This window comes from Mya arenaria, chromosome 4 (assembly GCF_026914265.1).
Source record: "Mya arenaria isolate MELC-2E11 chromosome 4, ASM2691426v1".
NCBI classification, from domain to species: domain Eukaryota; kingdom Metazoa; phylum Mollusca; class Bivalvia; order Myida; family Myidae; genus Mya; species Mya arenaria.
In genome coordinates, this window is record NC_069125.1 from 53,611,270 (window position 1) to 53,628,399 (window position 17,130).

Genomic DNA, 17,130 nt, shown 5'->3' on the forward strand with positions numbered 1-17,130 from the left:
TTTTATACTTAAGTTGTATTTTTTCTGCAATTTCGATATCAGAGCAAAATAATGATAAAATAAGTGTATTCAGGTGCAAATACGGAAAACTTATTTTTGATCCAAAACATAAGCGAGTCCCTGTAAAGTATCATGGTTTATACTTAAACTGTTAACTACTTAATTTTTAATAAAGTAGTAAGAATACTTAACAGCGTGTAGTATTTTCTACAACTAATGCACCAGTCAATTGTAACCACGCCCCCCCCCCCCCAGGTCTGTGAGTATACCGGGGATAGCCGGTAAAATGGTCCGTGTTTTTACCTTTCAGGTGGTCCCGCAGTGCTGGGTGAGTGCGGTGGTTTTGTCTACGCTTTAAATATAGCGGGGAAAGAGCCTTACCCAGGGTCCCTGGAGTGCGGGGGCATTTGGCGGGGATTTTACCATCTGTTCGTTCCCGCAGGACGGGGATTTTATCCGGGGTTGGCTGGACCGAAAGTCAAAGTCCCCGCTATTCCCCGGACCTGGGAGGGCCGTGGTTACAATTGACTGGTGCATAAAGCTATATACGTTAACGCTATGAATGTTGTTTGTGCACGGCATTAACAATACTGTTTGCAACATATTAGGATTTAAAATGTAGCCCTTTTAAAATGTCAACCGACTGTACCTACAGTTCACTTAGTTGACCCAATTCAAACAAAGAATGTATTCGACATATTAACTCAAAATGACCGAATATAACTCTACCAAAGTTTCAAAATGCAACTTAAATGCTTTAAAGTCAATGCTATAAACGAGTCCAAGCCGAGACATAAGATTCTATAGTACTATCAGTACAAAAAGCAAAAGCTGTGTGAAACGCGTCTTGTAAACAAATGCACCGCCTTAACCTAGATAAACACTTTACGTAGGCAGTTTTCTTAACCAATCGCAGTGCGGGTTTGCATTGAGGCAAGGCTTTCTATGAAATCAAATAGGAGCGAGTATTTAAACGTAGTATTGCATAGTCAAGTTTACATTACAAGTATAACTACTGTTCCGACCAGTTGTCTTTTCCATAGATTTTGGAATATTACTTGTTGCAAAACGTTGTTGATTTAAAAGTATTGTTAACGAATAGTTGGTTTAAGACGGTGAGAAAAACGAAGTTATTATAAATCTTGCCTTTAACCAGAACTCTGCCTGCACGATGGGTAATCATGCTTACTAGCTTTTTTGCTGTTGTGTTTTCTGTATCTATATAATAATAACTGACTTTATCTGATCTATATCCGCTTCTCTGATCACTCTGTGAATGCAATCTTATTCATATATGTTTCAATAATGTTAAAGCTTATTGATGTTTTTGTCTAGTTGAACACTTCTAGCGTTTTGAATGATGTTTCAAACTTCTTGCAACATAATGGTATATGTTCTCGTACTGAATTGGAATATTTCAAATGTGTACAGATAAATGGAAACATTCAATTATATAGATAGATGTCAACAAATTGCATTTCATTTTGCAGTGAATGACTGGGAAGCTATTGAAAAGTACCTGATTGCAAAGGAGCAAGAAGTACCTCAGATGGTGGCAGACTTGAGCAGCATGATACACGAGGATTCCGTAACCGAACCTTCTACCTCTACTGAGTTCTATGGCGACGACATCGCCCTAAATAAACCAGTGCCTGTTGAAGTATGCTCCTTCAACGATCAGTTTCAGAAACTGGATTCGCAAGAGCTGTATAACTTGGACCAATATTCACACAACTCTAGTAGCTGTTCGAGTGACTCTGAGCTTTACCAATATTTTCATGGACCTTATCAATTTGAGGAAGTTACTAGAAATCCAGAGCATGAGACTGTGTACAACAACAACAACACCACCACCAACAACAACAATAACAATATAGACTTAGCTCATGTACATGTGAAACAAGAATCGTTCTGCAGCCCAAGCTTGCAAGAAGAGACGGATTTCTTCACGCCAGACGCGAAAGAAGACCTGCACTACAAAATGTGGAACTGGTGCCACCGAGAAGTGGAAGATGTCTGCAGATTTCTGCGAATAAGCCCAGGTATGCTAATCTGCTAACCATTTTGTATGTGACATACATTTCTGGACGCTGTGTCCAATTGGAGGCAAATCTAACATTTTAAGCCATCTCTTAATTTTGGTTTGAAATATCATGAAAAATGCATGTACGTGTAAAATTTCACTCTTGCAAAATGACTGGAAATTTTGTCAACCCGTACTGCGTCTCATCTGTTTCAGTTAAAATCGCTAAACAACTTTATTTCTTTACTATTATAAATGATATACTTATAATAATAAATCAACTTTACGTTGTTTTCGATATGATGTTGTTTTCGGGTTTAAGTAATTGCCTTTGGCGTGTTATGGTAGAGTAGCCACATTTTGATAATTTTCACAATAAATTGCTTTGAAGAGATTTCTCCAATAGGTACATACTGCTATGTTGTTCCTTAAGTGACTCGACTTTGATCTCATCTTAAACCTATTTGATTTGCATGAATTGTACTGACAATCAATACAGTATAACTAGAAAGCGGCTACCCTAAAGTACAAATGATAAGACCTGTTTACAATATATTAATAACGTTTATATCTAGTGATTCATGACAAACAACATTTTAAATCAAAACACAATTAGACCAATGGACTGGATGAACCAGCCCGAATCGATAAAAGGTTGCTGGGCTAAACTTATCTGACATCTATATGAAACAATTTAATTAAACTGTTACTTTAAAATACTAGTTCGAATAGAAGGTCGCTCAAATGGCCATATAAACTTTTTTAAATTATATTCCGTTTTAACGTGACGATCTCTTAAATCATTGTTAAAATAGAAAGCGATACTTCATTAAAATTAGTTTTAAGCAGGCCAAAAGTTTTGAGAAGCTAAACTTTTAAAAAGATCACATTTGTAATCTGATTCCAACAGACAAAATCAACACCATACTTGTTTGTAAAAACACATATAATTGACTTAATCTTATACAAATTCGTGAGATCATGTGAGATCATGTGACTTATTAAACGCCCACAACATAATGAGAAAGATTAACATATAATACAACCACCGACCTATCAGCCTTTTTTCTAGCAGCTATCATCACGAAACAAATACTGTAAAATAAACCATGTACGTCATATATACTATCGCATAAGCATATCATTTAATAGAGACTGTGTCCGACCCGAAACAAGAGATCTCCACATGTTTAATAACGCCATTTGAGAAGAACAACACATCTTAGCCTGTAACCTTTAACATTTTTCAGATCCACGCCAATGGAGCTGTGAGCAGGTCCGGGAGTGGATCAGCTGGCAGTGTCAGCAGGCTGGCCTTCCTCAGCCTTCCATCGAGACCTTCTACATGCTCGGTGCACAACTCTGTCAGCTATCAGAGGACAAGTTCCACGAACTAGCCCCTGGCTGCGCCGATCATCTAACCGCCAAACTAGACATCTGGCTAAATGGTGAGTCTTGACAATAGTGCATTATGTAGAGAGCTTTTGCAAAACACAACATAACTAAATTAACATCAAATCATAGTCGTTCTCTAAGGCATCCACAGGTACGAGTATACTAATGGTAATACATGCCCTAGTTACTTATAATTTAGATCAAACTTTCAAAATGCGATATGCCTTGGACAAGATTTAACAGGAACACTTTGTTTTGCAGTTATGCAGCACACTAGCTACAACTATGCACCCCAGGTCACACACATTCCAGTCCCTCTGTCCCCGAGGTTGCCGTCCAGCCCTGAATGCAACAGTCCAATCTCAAACCATGGGGACGAGGAGTGTACGGCTGCGAGTCCCAGGGCAGGTGAGGCTATTTAAATAATTTAATGCGGTGATATATGAAGGCTAATGAAGGTCAAGGTTCTTTTAAATACACATTTTTCATATAAATATGTAAACCTCCAGGTTCATGATCCACATATTGTTATTGTTGAGGGCAATCAGCCATGCTACTTTGATCAGATTTAACATCAAGACTAAACTCATTGAACAATACCGAACATGCTTTACTTGCGTATGAATCGTTTATTAAATAAACTTTATGTACATAAATCTGACCTTTTGCTTTTGTTTCAGCCACGTTCGACTTCGACCGGCTACCCGAGGAGCGCCTCAGCCACCATCGGCAGACCATCCAATTGTGGCAGTTCCTGAAACTTCTTCTTGAGGACGGCGGCTACACAGCCTGTATCCGCTGGGTGGACCAGTCCAGGGGCATATTTAAGATCGAGAATTCCAGCAGGGTGGCCAAGCTGTGGGGCAAACGCAAGAATCGCCCTGCTATGAACTATGATAAGCTCAGCCGCTCAATCAGACAATACTACAAGAAGGGCATCATCAAGAAAACCGAACATTCCAAACGACTTGTTTACCAATTTTGCAAGTAGAGACACCGTGCATTCACAAACCAATGTGTTCTTTTCCACATGTGCCCTAAACATGTGATTTTGTTAGGCAAGACTTGGTCTTGCGGAATGACTAGCTAGTTCTTCGACAGAAATAGAGGGGCGGTCGTCAATATTGTTGATATTTCCACCATTGTAATGATGGTGATTTTTTCACATATCCGAGTTGTCATGTTTTTCAATGTGACATCGATTTCCAAAGTTGGGAATGTACTGTATGTTTGACCTTAATTGGCCAGGACAGCGTTGCAATGAAGTGTATAATATGCAGGTTTGCATAGGGCAGTTGTTATTATAGATTGATTTATATCTGAACATTGGTCATATTGTTTTGTAAGTGTTTTGAGTATCACGTCATCATTGGATACTCTTAACAAATTACAAGTCATCTTTTATCATATAGTATATCATTATAAAGAATTTAATTTCTTACTGAAGAAAAACAGCGACTAAGAACACACAAAACATGTATTATTTTACAAATGTTAAATACTGGATATGTTTGTTACGTATAAGATTGTTTTAGTGACGGTGCACTACGCATGAAAACGATACATACACGAAATATATTATTTTCACTATATTTCTATGGGGTCAATATTTCCTACAAAATGAATAAGCTGCCAAAGATGCTGTGCTACGTTATATAAATTGCGTGTGCTCTTAATTTTTAGATTCTCTTCATTCTGTTTTGCTTTGTATTGAACTTTAAAAGTTTATAACGCTAATTTATACCGCTAATAAAACTATTTTTACATATTACATGCGTCGTTGTCTTGATTTTGTATTTGGTTAATAACTGAACTTGTATAACTGGTAGAAAATGTACACATGCCGGATGGTTGACAATGATTATTGTTTATTAAGGCCATTTCAGTTGAAGAAATTTGTAAGATCAACATATCGCTTATGTTAAAAAGTATCATGACTGTATATCAATCATAAATATACATCCTGTATTTTACCAATCAAATGTGTGTTTCACCACACCAGATCTATTGTACGCCTAATACTTCAGTGACTTTAGTTTAATAAATTTACAGGTTAAAACTCCAATTTCTCTAAAACATTTAAGTCCCTTAACACAGGATAAAGCTAGTTGAGGTCATTTTTTTCTGGTTTAAATCATGTTTTTATCATTGAAGAGTTTCGAGACTTTTAAAGGAAACTGTTTCAATGATAATCATGGTAAACTTTGTTTTGGGTTGAAGCCAAGAAATGGGTTCTATATGATATCTAAACCTGTTAAAGTTAAGATATTTGGAGACATTGGGCCTGCAATCCGTGAACACATACAGGACAGTTTTTTGGCGTGGAAGACCATGTCGAAGACCAAAACGACAATTTTAATGTAATGTTTTGATGTAAGACGCAGATTAGGACTATCATATGTCATACGTTCCTTGCTATTTGTTAAAAGTAAACGGTCGTATGCATTAGCGGGATGAGAGGGGGGGGGGGGGTCTCACCCGGCGCGCGCCCCTCTAACATCGTCCAAGTTCACCTTATTATTTCAATATGGGAGAAAGGTAGGGGCATATGTGAAAGGGTTGCGCCCCTAAGTTACGCACCCTCTAACGTAAATTGCTAGAACCGCCCCTGGTATGATTTCACTTTAAATTTATGGCATAACTCTACGATATTTTAATTGAGTCGGGTCTGTTAATGTGCATGTAAGAAGATAGTTCATACAGACAATCTTGCTATACGAGGATAATGTTGACTATAATTTAATAATTTTCCCAAGTTTTCAGTCTTTCAAGTTTTTAAACAAACGAATAAGTAATGGCTTAAAAGTTTCAGTGTACAAAAGTACAAATTACGTATAGAGCTCTATATCGGACGACTTGAAACCTGCTTGGGTATTCCCCTACAATTCACGTACAAAACCACAGGTAGGCAAGTTGTGCCGTCGGCAGATAATAAATGCTTTTCCTTGTATCAGTTCGGTTATTTACCAGACGTTATTTGTATGAGTAGATTGTGTTGTATTGCACAACGCGAACGACCTAGGTATCAAAAAACGTCCGCTTATAAGTAATGACCATGTTCGGAACAACTAAAGGAGAACGTCCTCTGTTATAATATGATTAAGATGCGAAAAAAACTACATACTCATCACTTCTAATATCAAGACTATGGGTAAGTTATCATAAAAAACAGTAAAAAAATAATCTACTGAATGAAGAATCCCAATAAAAACTGTTTTATATATGTGGCTCGCCCCCTTTTTTAAACTAAATTTGAGCATTATAGTTCAATATATAACATAGAAATGTAACGTGAAAACGCTAGTAATATATGATACAATACATATGTTTTTAAAATATACTTCATGCTCTTTTCATGTTTTAGTAATGACATTATGTTGTTTATGTTTTTTGTTCATAGATTAAACGAAGCATATTTATATTGATTTGATTTGATTTGATTTGAAGAATAAACTGTTAAAAAACTTTAGCGTCTGCACTGTAGTATTAAACTGTAGTTTGTTTCGTATAAAAACGTCACATGTTGGATGAAATGAACTATAACTAAAGATTTAGTTTACTCATAATCAGTTAACAGCGCAATTATGAACAAATGTAACCATGCTTGTCGGCATATAAAAGATCTATCAAATAATGAGTATGAGGATAGTCAAGCACTGTACCATGTATACAGTGCTGTACAGGCAGTAAACTATTTCGTAATGACCTGATTAAACATACATTTGAGTATGTTGTTCAAGGACGGATGTTTCTGTGCGTTTACGTCATAATTGTTAATGTTGTTTATCGGTGATTCCAAGAAGACATCATAGTTAAATAGGTCATATCACAAATACGCTCAAATGTACATTACAGCACGCACACGAGTTATGCCACAACACTAATGGAAGTACTGTGATTAATACGGTCTATCAATGAAATAACTAATTGGTCCAATTTGAATAATAAATAAGCTTTTGTAATAAATACAGGTCAGTCTCTGTATTCATATAACCATGGAAACAGGTGTTGTTGTTTTTTTAAATTGAACTGGTCAGCAATCAATGATTAAAAGAACATTACAGCGCATTTGTCAAACAGTGATGAGATATGGAAATAAAGTAAACTTAACCGCTAAATAATGTTTTACTTTAAAGAAAGTTTCATATACGCAGTGCAAATATATAGATAGCTATTTTCTGTACATATTTTTTGTTATTAAGACCGAAATAATGTGTTGTCCGTCAAAGTGTCTGTATCTGATGTTGACAGGTTTAGAGATGACCACACCAAATACTTCTTTCTAAACATTGGCAATTAAAACAATTTTAAACAATCTTTAAGGGAGCAATGGTATTGATTAGAACTGAATATGAAAACAAAAACGTAACGTCAAACGGTCAGGCCAACTCGAGATTCCTTAAAAATAGTTCTTGTATTGTCCTTGTTATTTCTGCAGTATTTGAAATTGCATGATTAATGTATGTCATGAAAATCAGCACAAAAATGTGCGTTTCTCAGTTTTTTCAAATCAAAGTATATAATAATGAACGTTTACTGACCGGTGCGCCATTTTAGTGAACATTTTCTGATTACAAATATGCGCCGATGAACTGAGCACTAATTATTTAATTCGTATAATGTGTACATTTAAAAGATCGTACAACCAGTTTTAAATCTTTTAATAAACGAGTCATTTTGAAAGACTGGTGTATACCAGAAAAACGCAGATAAGTCTATTGTTGTTTGTCGTCATTCTTTATATCATACATTGTTATATATAAGAAATACACTTGACATAAGGAAACTATAGACTGTGCAACAAAGTAATAGAAATTTCCGTGAAACGGCATTAAATTCAAGAATCACTTATACTATAAAAGTCATTATATTCACTTTTATGCTGACTATACGATTAATTTTTAAATAAAACTGTGTTTTGTCAATAATGTCATGATGTGTTGTTTTTTTGTTCATTTGCGCATATCATATCATTTTACACGTATTATTACGTGTATTATATTATTATTATATTATATGCATAGGCTTAAATGCGCTATCACGCTATGACAAACATAGACGAGTATTACTTTGGCTGCTCTAACGCTTACACTGGTGATGGTAGACATCTTAATGATTTTAAACGGGAGAACACGTAGATTATACAATTCCTCAATCCACGATGTTTCTGTATTAAGAAAGTCAAACATATTTGTTTACTTTAAAGTGTTTAACTTCGCTATTTCAAACATTGACAATAATTTTCAAGTCTTACAATTACACTGTTGATCGTAAGCATCTTTATGATCTTAAACGGAAGAGCATGTACATAATACAATTAAATGCACGATATTTCTGTATTAAGACAGTTAAACACACTTGATCACATTAAAGCTGCACTCTCACAGATATACCATTTTAACAACTGTTTTATTTTTTGTCTCAGAAAGAACAACTTTTTGCGTAAATATATGCAAACCAATGATATTAGATTGCTGACAAAAAATCAGAACGTAGATTTTCATATTTCCGTTCGAAAATAAATGTTTTTTTATGGCTTAAACCGTTCCTGACGGTTTTAGAAAAATGCATAAAACTTTAGTATTTGAACTTAAATATAAAAATCTGCGATCTGATCTTTTGTCAGCAGTCTTATATAACTGGTTTTCATGAATTTTCGCAAAAATTGGCTAGTTCCAAGACAAAAAATAAAAAAGTTCTCAAAGCGTTCAATCTGTGAAAGCGCAGCTTTAATGTGTTGAACGTCCTATGACAACATTATGCTAACGGTTACACTGGCGATCGTAAGCATCTTTATGATTTTGAACGGAAGAACATGAACATAGTACAATTTCTTAAATGCAAGATATTTCAGTATTAAAGCGGCACTCACAGACTTACCGTTTTGACAACTTTTTTAGTTTTTGTCCTGGAACAAGGAGATTTATGCGAAAATGCATGGAAACTAGTGGAACAAGACGGCTGACTGATACAGTTGTTTCTAACATTGTGATGTTAGTGTTTTCGTGATATTATGGAATGGAATTAATTTATCTGTACACTGAAGCATAAAATAACTTCAATAGGTCTGTGTTTAGTACTGTTTACACGGGGAAAATTGAAGATTTGAATTTGCTGTACTCTTTCCGACTAAAGAAAAACACGAGAATTGGACATTGAATTATGCTTGTTTGTCTAAAGACAATATAGTTATACCAACATATCGCACACCATTTTAAAGGTAATTGACTCTTCTTTCCATGTCACTTAATTAAAAATGGATTGTTTTTATGTTGGTTGAGAAATTTTCATAAAACTGGACTCTACCGTGAAATCGGGTAAGTTTGAGTTACATACCTTGTTTCTTTTTTGTATATCAAAGACACTAAATATCTTCAGATGTGTTGTTTATCTCATTGTATGTACCCAAAATGGTTTTAAACAACATTTAAGTGACAAACAATGATCCAGATGCCTGTGTTAGTAACGCTTTTAGCCATAAAACATTAATTTTCGAACGGAAATATGAATATCTACGGTCTGATCTTTTGTGAGCAGTCTGACATGATTGGTTTGCAAATATTTACATAAAAATAGGGTCATTCCAAGAAAAAAAAATATTTTGTTTTTGTTAAAAACGGTAAATCTGTGAGAGTGCAGCTTTAAGACTTGTTTGCTTTCGCTATGACTAACTGACATGTAATACAAGCGGTAGACTTCAAAATGCAAAGCAGCCAAAGGGGAACAACTCCTATTGAAGCGAAAGGATCAAGTATCACAGTAGTTAGCTTTCTTATTGTGTTCGATATTAGATAATGCAATGTAATGTACAGCCTGAAAGATGTTAGGCTGTTGTAAAAAGGTTTTAGAGATAAAATAGCTTCAAAAATGCTCTTTTGTTTTTGCACATTTAAATATTTTAAACTACTTTTGCCTTGAAGTACACGCCTAGCTTAGCGCTTTTGTCGCACATGTGGAGACCAGAAACCTATTTATAACAGTTGCGAATACAATGGTGATCAAATAAAATTGTGATCGATGCAGGTCATTGATGTCATATTGCTGTGTTATGTATTGCGAGATGTATTAACCGTAGTCGTATGCTATTGTGTTCGTTTCCAAAGAAACTGATCTAAGACAATAATGAGTTTTATAATAAATTTAAGCATCAATCTGGTTCTCCTTAGTACTGACAAGAAATATCGAAAATTAACATTATATAATAATCTCATATTTATTATAATATATGTAGCTGTGTAGGACCAAATTTTACCCAGATCACATTCTTCATACCTGTGAACATAGACTCAAATTCGTCACAGTTGTGAAAATGGGATCTCATTGTTCACAGAACGCAGTCACATTTCCTATGAAAAGGATGGTTGTCGTGGTAATTAACCCCCTTTTCGGAAATACACAAATATTAGTCTGAGAATGTGACTAATATGATCCTATTATTCACACGGCTTTAACAAATATGATTATGTGAAAACATGGCCCTACATAGACGGCTGTATGAACAAGATGCTGACTCTCACTATCACGGTTATCCACGTTTTAGAATCTCGTTGTGATTCTTGATAAATCGTGCATTCATTCGTACATCATCTTACTACATCCAAGCTGGTGATTCGTGGTGGGTAATCGTTGTACATCTTCAAGCCAATACGCCAGTTTTAAAGTGTTTAAAACTGTCGTGGTGCAGCTACATTTTTTCCAAACCGTAGGACAATCTTAGTGCATTCGTAACTCAATGAGGCATATCCGTATATCAACCGTTTAGACGGGCATGGCAATTCATGGTTAATCGTGGATGGTCGTCGTGTTTTCTACGTCGGTTAAAAATGGTTCTAGTAAGACCTGTTACGCATATGTTGCGGTATTCTACGCACTACCTACGACCCATGTCTTACTGCACTTACGGGTGTTCGAGGCCACCCGAATCTTTACAATAACTATTCTACCTCGAAATGGAGTTACCACCAACAACAAGTTTACACTCTCAGCCTAAACAACGTATATATCTCATCATTGTTATTTTTCTCATATAAATAAAGTAATTTTGAACACAAATAGGGACATCACTTTGTGTATGTGTGTGCGTGATTGTGAGTGTGTGTATGGTAGAAAATGAAGATGTTTATATATGTGTGTTCTCGATGTACTATGTTAATATGATATATGTTGAAAATAAATGAGAAAAAAGTTTACACTCTTAAGCCTTACTTTCTTTACTAAAATGTAAATACCTAAATGCTCAATGAACCATGATAGTGACAAACTCCGGTTGATCGTGAGCAAAAAATCGACTGGCGGCAATGCAATTTATACTTTTAATTATATAATTTTATATGTACTTTCCGTCAGTAATGGTAGAATATTAAAATATCAAAAGTAATAATATTATAACATATTTTGTTCCGGTTTCCAGAACGTCTTCTTTTAGTTAAGTAATGCGTGTTCTGTTTGCGTGACATATTCTTGTTTGGTCAGTTCGGTGCCAGAAAACTACACCTGGTATTTTTTCACAAAATTCGTGGGTTTTTTAATGATTTAGACTGATAAACAAAACGTTGCTGGTGTTCAAGAACAAGAATTGGCATTACCATATATACAAGAAGAAATGACACACAAACATCACCGATGACACACCGAAAAAAATGTTATTTATTAATTTTTTGCAGTTCGCATTTTTGCTCTTTGTTTCAACGGTGTTGGTGATCTTTCCAGGCAAAAACAATGTTCATTTGTATAAGAAATTGATATAATATTCACATATTTGTTCACAAGACCCTTTCACGTTATATTAAAACAATAGTAGATCGTATAACTAATATTGTTACAAATACGTGTACTTGACAGTTAGATATCAGCTGAGGGAAATTGTAATGACTAATTCTATCCGAACAAGCCTTAATCTGCCTATAACACTAATTAAGAGTCATGATTTCGTTTCAATTGCGTCTCATTCGCTAGGTAGGCAAGCAAAGGAAAGTTCCAAAGGTTTTCCCTTATCAGCGCTTAGATGTATTCAGTCTCTTGTCTACGTTCGCGACAAGTTTCTACTGAAGCGATGCAGAGTAAATCAATCAATGCCCAAGGCAGGCGAATGGTAGCGTCTAGCGTGTTGTTGAGTAAGAGAGCGGCACAGCATGTGGAGATGGGCAGGAGGACGGCCGTGCAGGATCTTACAGTGCTCCTAGGGATAGTTCTAACAGTGACAGCAGGTATACCAAGCTTTTACATACACTTGGAGTTGAAATAAGTATTGATTTCTGATTCATATTAAGTAAATAAGTTATTTGTTATTACGTAGGTGGTATTTATAAATAAATAATGAATATTCTTAATGACAGTAAAAGATTAAGGAAGTATGTCGCAGTATTGCAATCATTTAAAACAATATTTCGTATATTTTTTAAAATGACGATTCAAAATCAATAGAAGATGTGAAGATGAGAAATGCTCGAGAAAATTGAAGCTCTTTCTGTTTTATGTTGATTTGAAGGTAGCAGGAAACGACTATGGGACATGTTCGAATACTAGTAAGTTTGGTTAGAGAAACGGAATGTAGAGAAATCATCAAACGTTATTAAGAGATTCCATTGTCCAATAGACAGATGCTATTTTATCAATTGAAGGCCAAACTTAGCTACAAGACGCAGTATTTTTTCTGAAACTTGCAGTAACACCAGAGCAATCGCGATAAATTGTTGAAAATATATAAATGCATGCTACTGATCAATAAACATCGTCTGTTCATGGAAAAAAATGAGTAATATTGCCAAGTTCAGAATTATGAATTATGTCCGGCCATTGAGTAATCTATCTATCGGAAAATGCAACAAATCACAAGAACATAGCGCCAACTCCATACATGTACATACTGTTGTTTTCTCTCTTTCCTATGGGAAACAAAAGTAATTATTCAATTGAACAAACGTGTTTGCCATTAATTATTTAAAATCGACTGATTTCAGTTCACTAATAAAATACACCATGTGCGCAATTCATTTTTTCTATGCAACTGTTTTAAAGTTTTTTTAAAAGATATATTAAATGAACAATTTCATATTAATAATAATGCATCCGCGCCCTGCTATGTATATCTGACAATTGTCAATCCTTAAAAAGGCCGAGGGTCTGTTTGAGTATGAGGGACTCATGCCACAAGCAGGGTTAAGGGGCTGAGACCCCTTTTTAAAATCGTTGCGTCATTTATATTCATTTCAATGTAAATGTCCGAACATTTATGTTCGGATACATTCTTTGCAACTGTACAATAGTGAAGTTAAAGTTCTCGATGCTAATTTCAGGATTTCTCTTGAACTTTGGGACCCCAGTTATGATATAATTCTAAGCCTTTAACCTTATTTGAATGCATTTAATTGTTATCTTCCAGATTCTGTGTTGTATTATTGGTACGTTATTTGATTTGCATCTGTGGGGCACATTAAGGAGTTTACAGGAGATGAAATAGCTCGTGTTGTAATTCATGTATACCCCACGTGATTTTTTTCTTGAAGGTTGTAATAATATAACATACAAACTGCGTTACTTTTAGACAAAATGTTCTCCACCCTTTCAGCATCGGCCGCATGCGCAGTGAAATGTGAGAAAGCGGCATACTGGACCGAATGTGGAGAGTTTGAGGAGAATATCAACATGTCAAAGGACCAGCTCCATGTCACCGAAGCTTGCGGGTACCATTGTTCATCCAGTGTATATATATATAGCTCCATGTCACCGAAGCTTGCGGGTACCATTGTTCATCCAGTGTATATATATAGCTCCATGTCACCGAAGCTTGCGGGTACCATTGTTCACCCAGCGTATATATATAGCTCCATGTCACCGAAGCTTGCGGGTACCATTGTTCATCCAGTGTATATATATAGCACTAAATATAATTCCACAAGAATGTTAGGAATATATTACTGTTGAAAATTAAATCAAAAGCTACTTAAAACATCGTACATCATTGTCTACGACTACAGAATACAGACAAGTACATGGCGATGCTGCAATTAATCGTTCTACCTAATCAACACCGCATTATACAATCGATAGTTACTCGAACTAACAGTCAGGTGACACATTATCTATGAACTTGCAGGAACAACACTATCTGTCACGCCATATACAATGTTACTGGTTAACATCCGATTAATGGATACAATTCAGTTAAAAATATTGTAAACGGGCAGTGTAGAATAGACAGGGTCAGTCATTTTAACTACATGTACTTGCACCAGTGTTCCACAATACGTGATTAATTGTGAAGACTTCTCCTATTTTGAATAAAAAACACTCACAAATATTTCCGGTTTTCCAATAAATCGATGGGTGCAAACAGTCATAACTTTTTATATTCCTATGTGGCAATGAAGGTTTCAGATTATGCAGAGAAATGCTTTATCAACATCATTTACTGATACAAATACGGTCACAATGGAGCACTTTTTAATCCAGTTATGTGTAATAATAATAATAATAATAATAATAATAATAATAATAATAATAATTATAACAACTTTATTTAACGAAGGTTACATACTAAGTGTACAATCATTACAGACATACTACTTATTTCCAGCATGGCCTTCACACAAAAAATATTACAAAAACACATATACTAAGTTACATATTAAGCAACATACAAAACATACAATCACACTATCACTATCATACATTTCTTCGACAAACACAACTCAGTTTAATATGATGATTATAAATTACAATAATTTCATACTGTAAATAATGTATATATATTCAGTAAAACCACACTCAATCAATATATTTTCAACATTTACATATTTGGTAGTATCCATTACAAGTTGTTGCAAGAATGTCATATACGTACATTAACACAATTCATGTAAACAATGAACTATTTATTATAATGTGAATTAAATAAAGTGCCAATATTTTATTGTAAAACAATAACACTAATTAGATTTAAAAAAAATTATATTCAATTCCTTTTAGAATTGGTTTTGAATATAATCTTTTCAAAAACTCATCGATTATTTAGAATAATCCTAAAATCGCTTTGTTAGGAATTTTTGCGACGGTAGATCCTAAAGTCAACAATGTGGCCTCCGATTTTTTTTACAGAAATGCCAGCACATTTTACAAGTGTGTGCGGGACGTAGCTCCCATGTGCCTGGAGGAAGCGATCAACACACATGTCCATCTTATGGCGGCTCCCTGGAGCTGCTTCATTCCCCAAACTGAATATCTCGAATACCAGCGGATAGCGCAGAGGGCTTGCGACCCGAAGGGGCAGCACGCTCAGGTCAATGGGAAACCAACGGTCTACAGTGAAGATGGTGAAACTAAGAACAGGAGTGTATCTCTCCAGCATAATGGTACACGGAATAGCAGTGAACGTAAGTCATGGCAACGAAAACGTTTGTTTAACCTTTATTTCATAAAAAATATTAATCATGTATTGCGCACTTATCAAAAGCTCTCCCAATGCAATGTGGGCTTAGAAAGTTGTATTTAACTGCAACCAGAATTAACGGAAACTTGACAGTTGTTTTTTTAGAGTTTCACGACATTTGATTTTCAAAATCCTTCAAGCGGTTCACGAGATATGGTGCAGACACGAATTTAAGTCATATAGCAATTGACATCAATGTGACCTTGACCTTGAACAAAGCTGGTTGTAACATGAGTTCTGCACATCGTCTCAATATGGTGAACATTTGTGGCAAATAATAGTCATATTAAATTCATATGACCTTTGATCTGTATGTATGACCTTAACCGTGATCACGTGCGATTGTTACATGCGCACTGCACATCGTCTTAGTATGGTGGGATTTGTGGAGAGTTTTTTTTTCAAGATTCATTCTAGGGGTTCAAGTCATATGGGGGGACACGAACAGTAGTAAAATAATAGGCATATGCCCTTTGACCTTTAAGTGTGACCTTGACCGTGAACCGAGCTGGTTGTTTCATGCGTTTTGCACATCGTCTTAATATGGTGAACATTTGTGGCGAGTTATTTTAAAATAAGTCAAGGATATATAGAGTTGACACGAATTATAGTCATACGACCTTCGACCTCTTAGCGTGACCTTGAATCGAACTGACTGTAATATGCGCTCTGCACATCGTCTCAATTTGGTGAACATTTGTGGCGAGTTATTTCAAAGTCCTTAACGCGGTTCAAGAATTATGGAGCGGACACTATTTGTGGGAGACTAACGGACAGACAGATAACTCGAGCTAAATCAATAGGTCTTTTCATTTATGGGGAGAGACATAATTGGAAAATATTCAAATTTTGTGTTTTTATATATAATTCTTTGATAATTTCAGGCACGCACACCAGATGTGGAAGTGTGGTCGCTCTCGTTTTGATAATAACTACTTTCATGGTTTTACAACACTGTTGAGCGATTCTGGACGAACTTAAGACTTGTATTACAGCAATAACATCACACTTGCTCCGATAAAATACAATGATGCTCAAGAAGGACTTATTTATCACTAGTCACTTTATATCGTTGTGAAGTCTGCATATTAAAGGGACACTACATGTGCAAATCATGCAATAAACAAATGAATATTAACTTAAAGATATATGCTAAGTATCAATATAGATATATATGCTAAGTATCAATATGCTCTGAGAGATCAAGTGTGTACATGTATTCTTCTAATTTTCATAGAGTACACGATATTTTTTGTTAAGCATTATTTAGAACATCACACTGTTC

The 17,130-nt window shown here is 35.2% G+C and overlaps 2 protein-coding genes across 3 annotated transcripts; both read left to right on the plus strand.

Annotated features, from left to right (window-relative positions):
* The first annotated feature begins 975 nt into the window (after positions 1-975).
* On the plus strand, positions 976-5,189 carry LOC128232818 (SAM pointed domain-containing Ets transcription factor-like). 2 transcript variants are annotated; one of them, XM_052946566.1, is made up of 5 exons: positions 976-1,115; positions 1,491-2,042; positions 3,274-3,471; positions 3,680-3,826; positions 4,099-5,189. In XM_052946566.1, exons 2-5 carry the CDS (start codon positions 1,550-1,552, stop codon positions 4,407-4,409), a joined length of 1,149 nt encoding a protein of 382 aa, XP_052802526.1. In that variant the 5' UTR covers positions 976-1,115; positions 1,491-1,549; the 3' UTR covers positions 4,410-5,189. The 2 variants fall into 2 exon arrangements, with proteins under 2 accessions (XP_052802526.1, XP_052802525.1); XM_052946565.1 differs by having other exon boundaries at positions 1,000-1,175.
* Positions 5,190-12,455: 7,266 nt separating this feature from the next.
* LOC128231748 (uncharacterized) lies at positions 12,456-16,983 on the plus strand. Its single transcript, XM_052944920.1, has 4 exons — positions 12,456-12,624; positions 13,986-14,100; positions 15,515-15,789; positions 16,730-16,983. Exons 1-4 carry the CDS (start codon positions 12,471-12,473, stop codon positions 16,804-16,806), a joined length of 621 nt encoding a protein of 206 aa, XP_052800880.1. The 5' UTR covers positions 12,456-12,470; the 3' UTR covers positions 16,807-16,983.
* Positions 16,984-17,130: the final 147 nt, after the last annotated feature.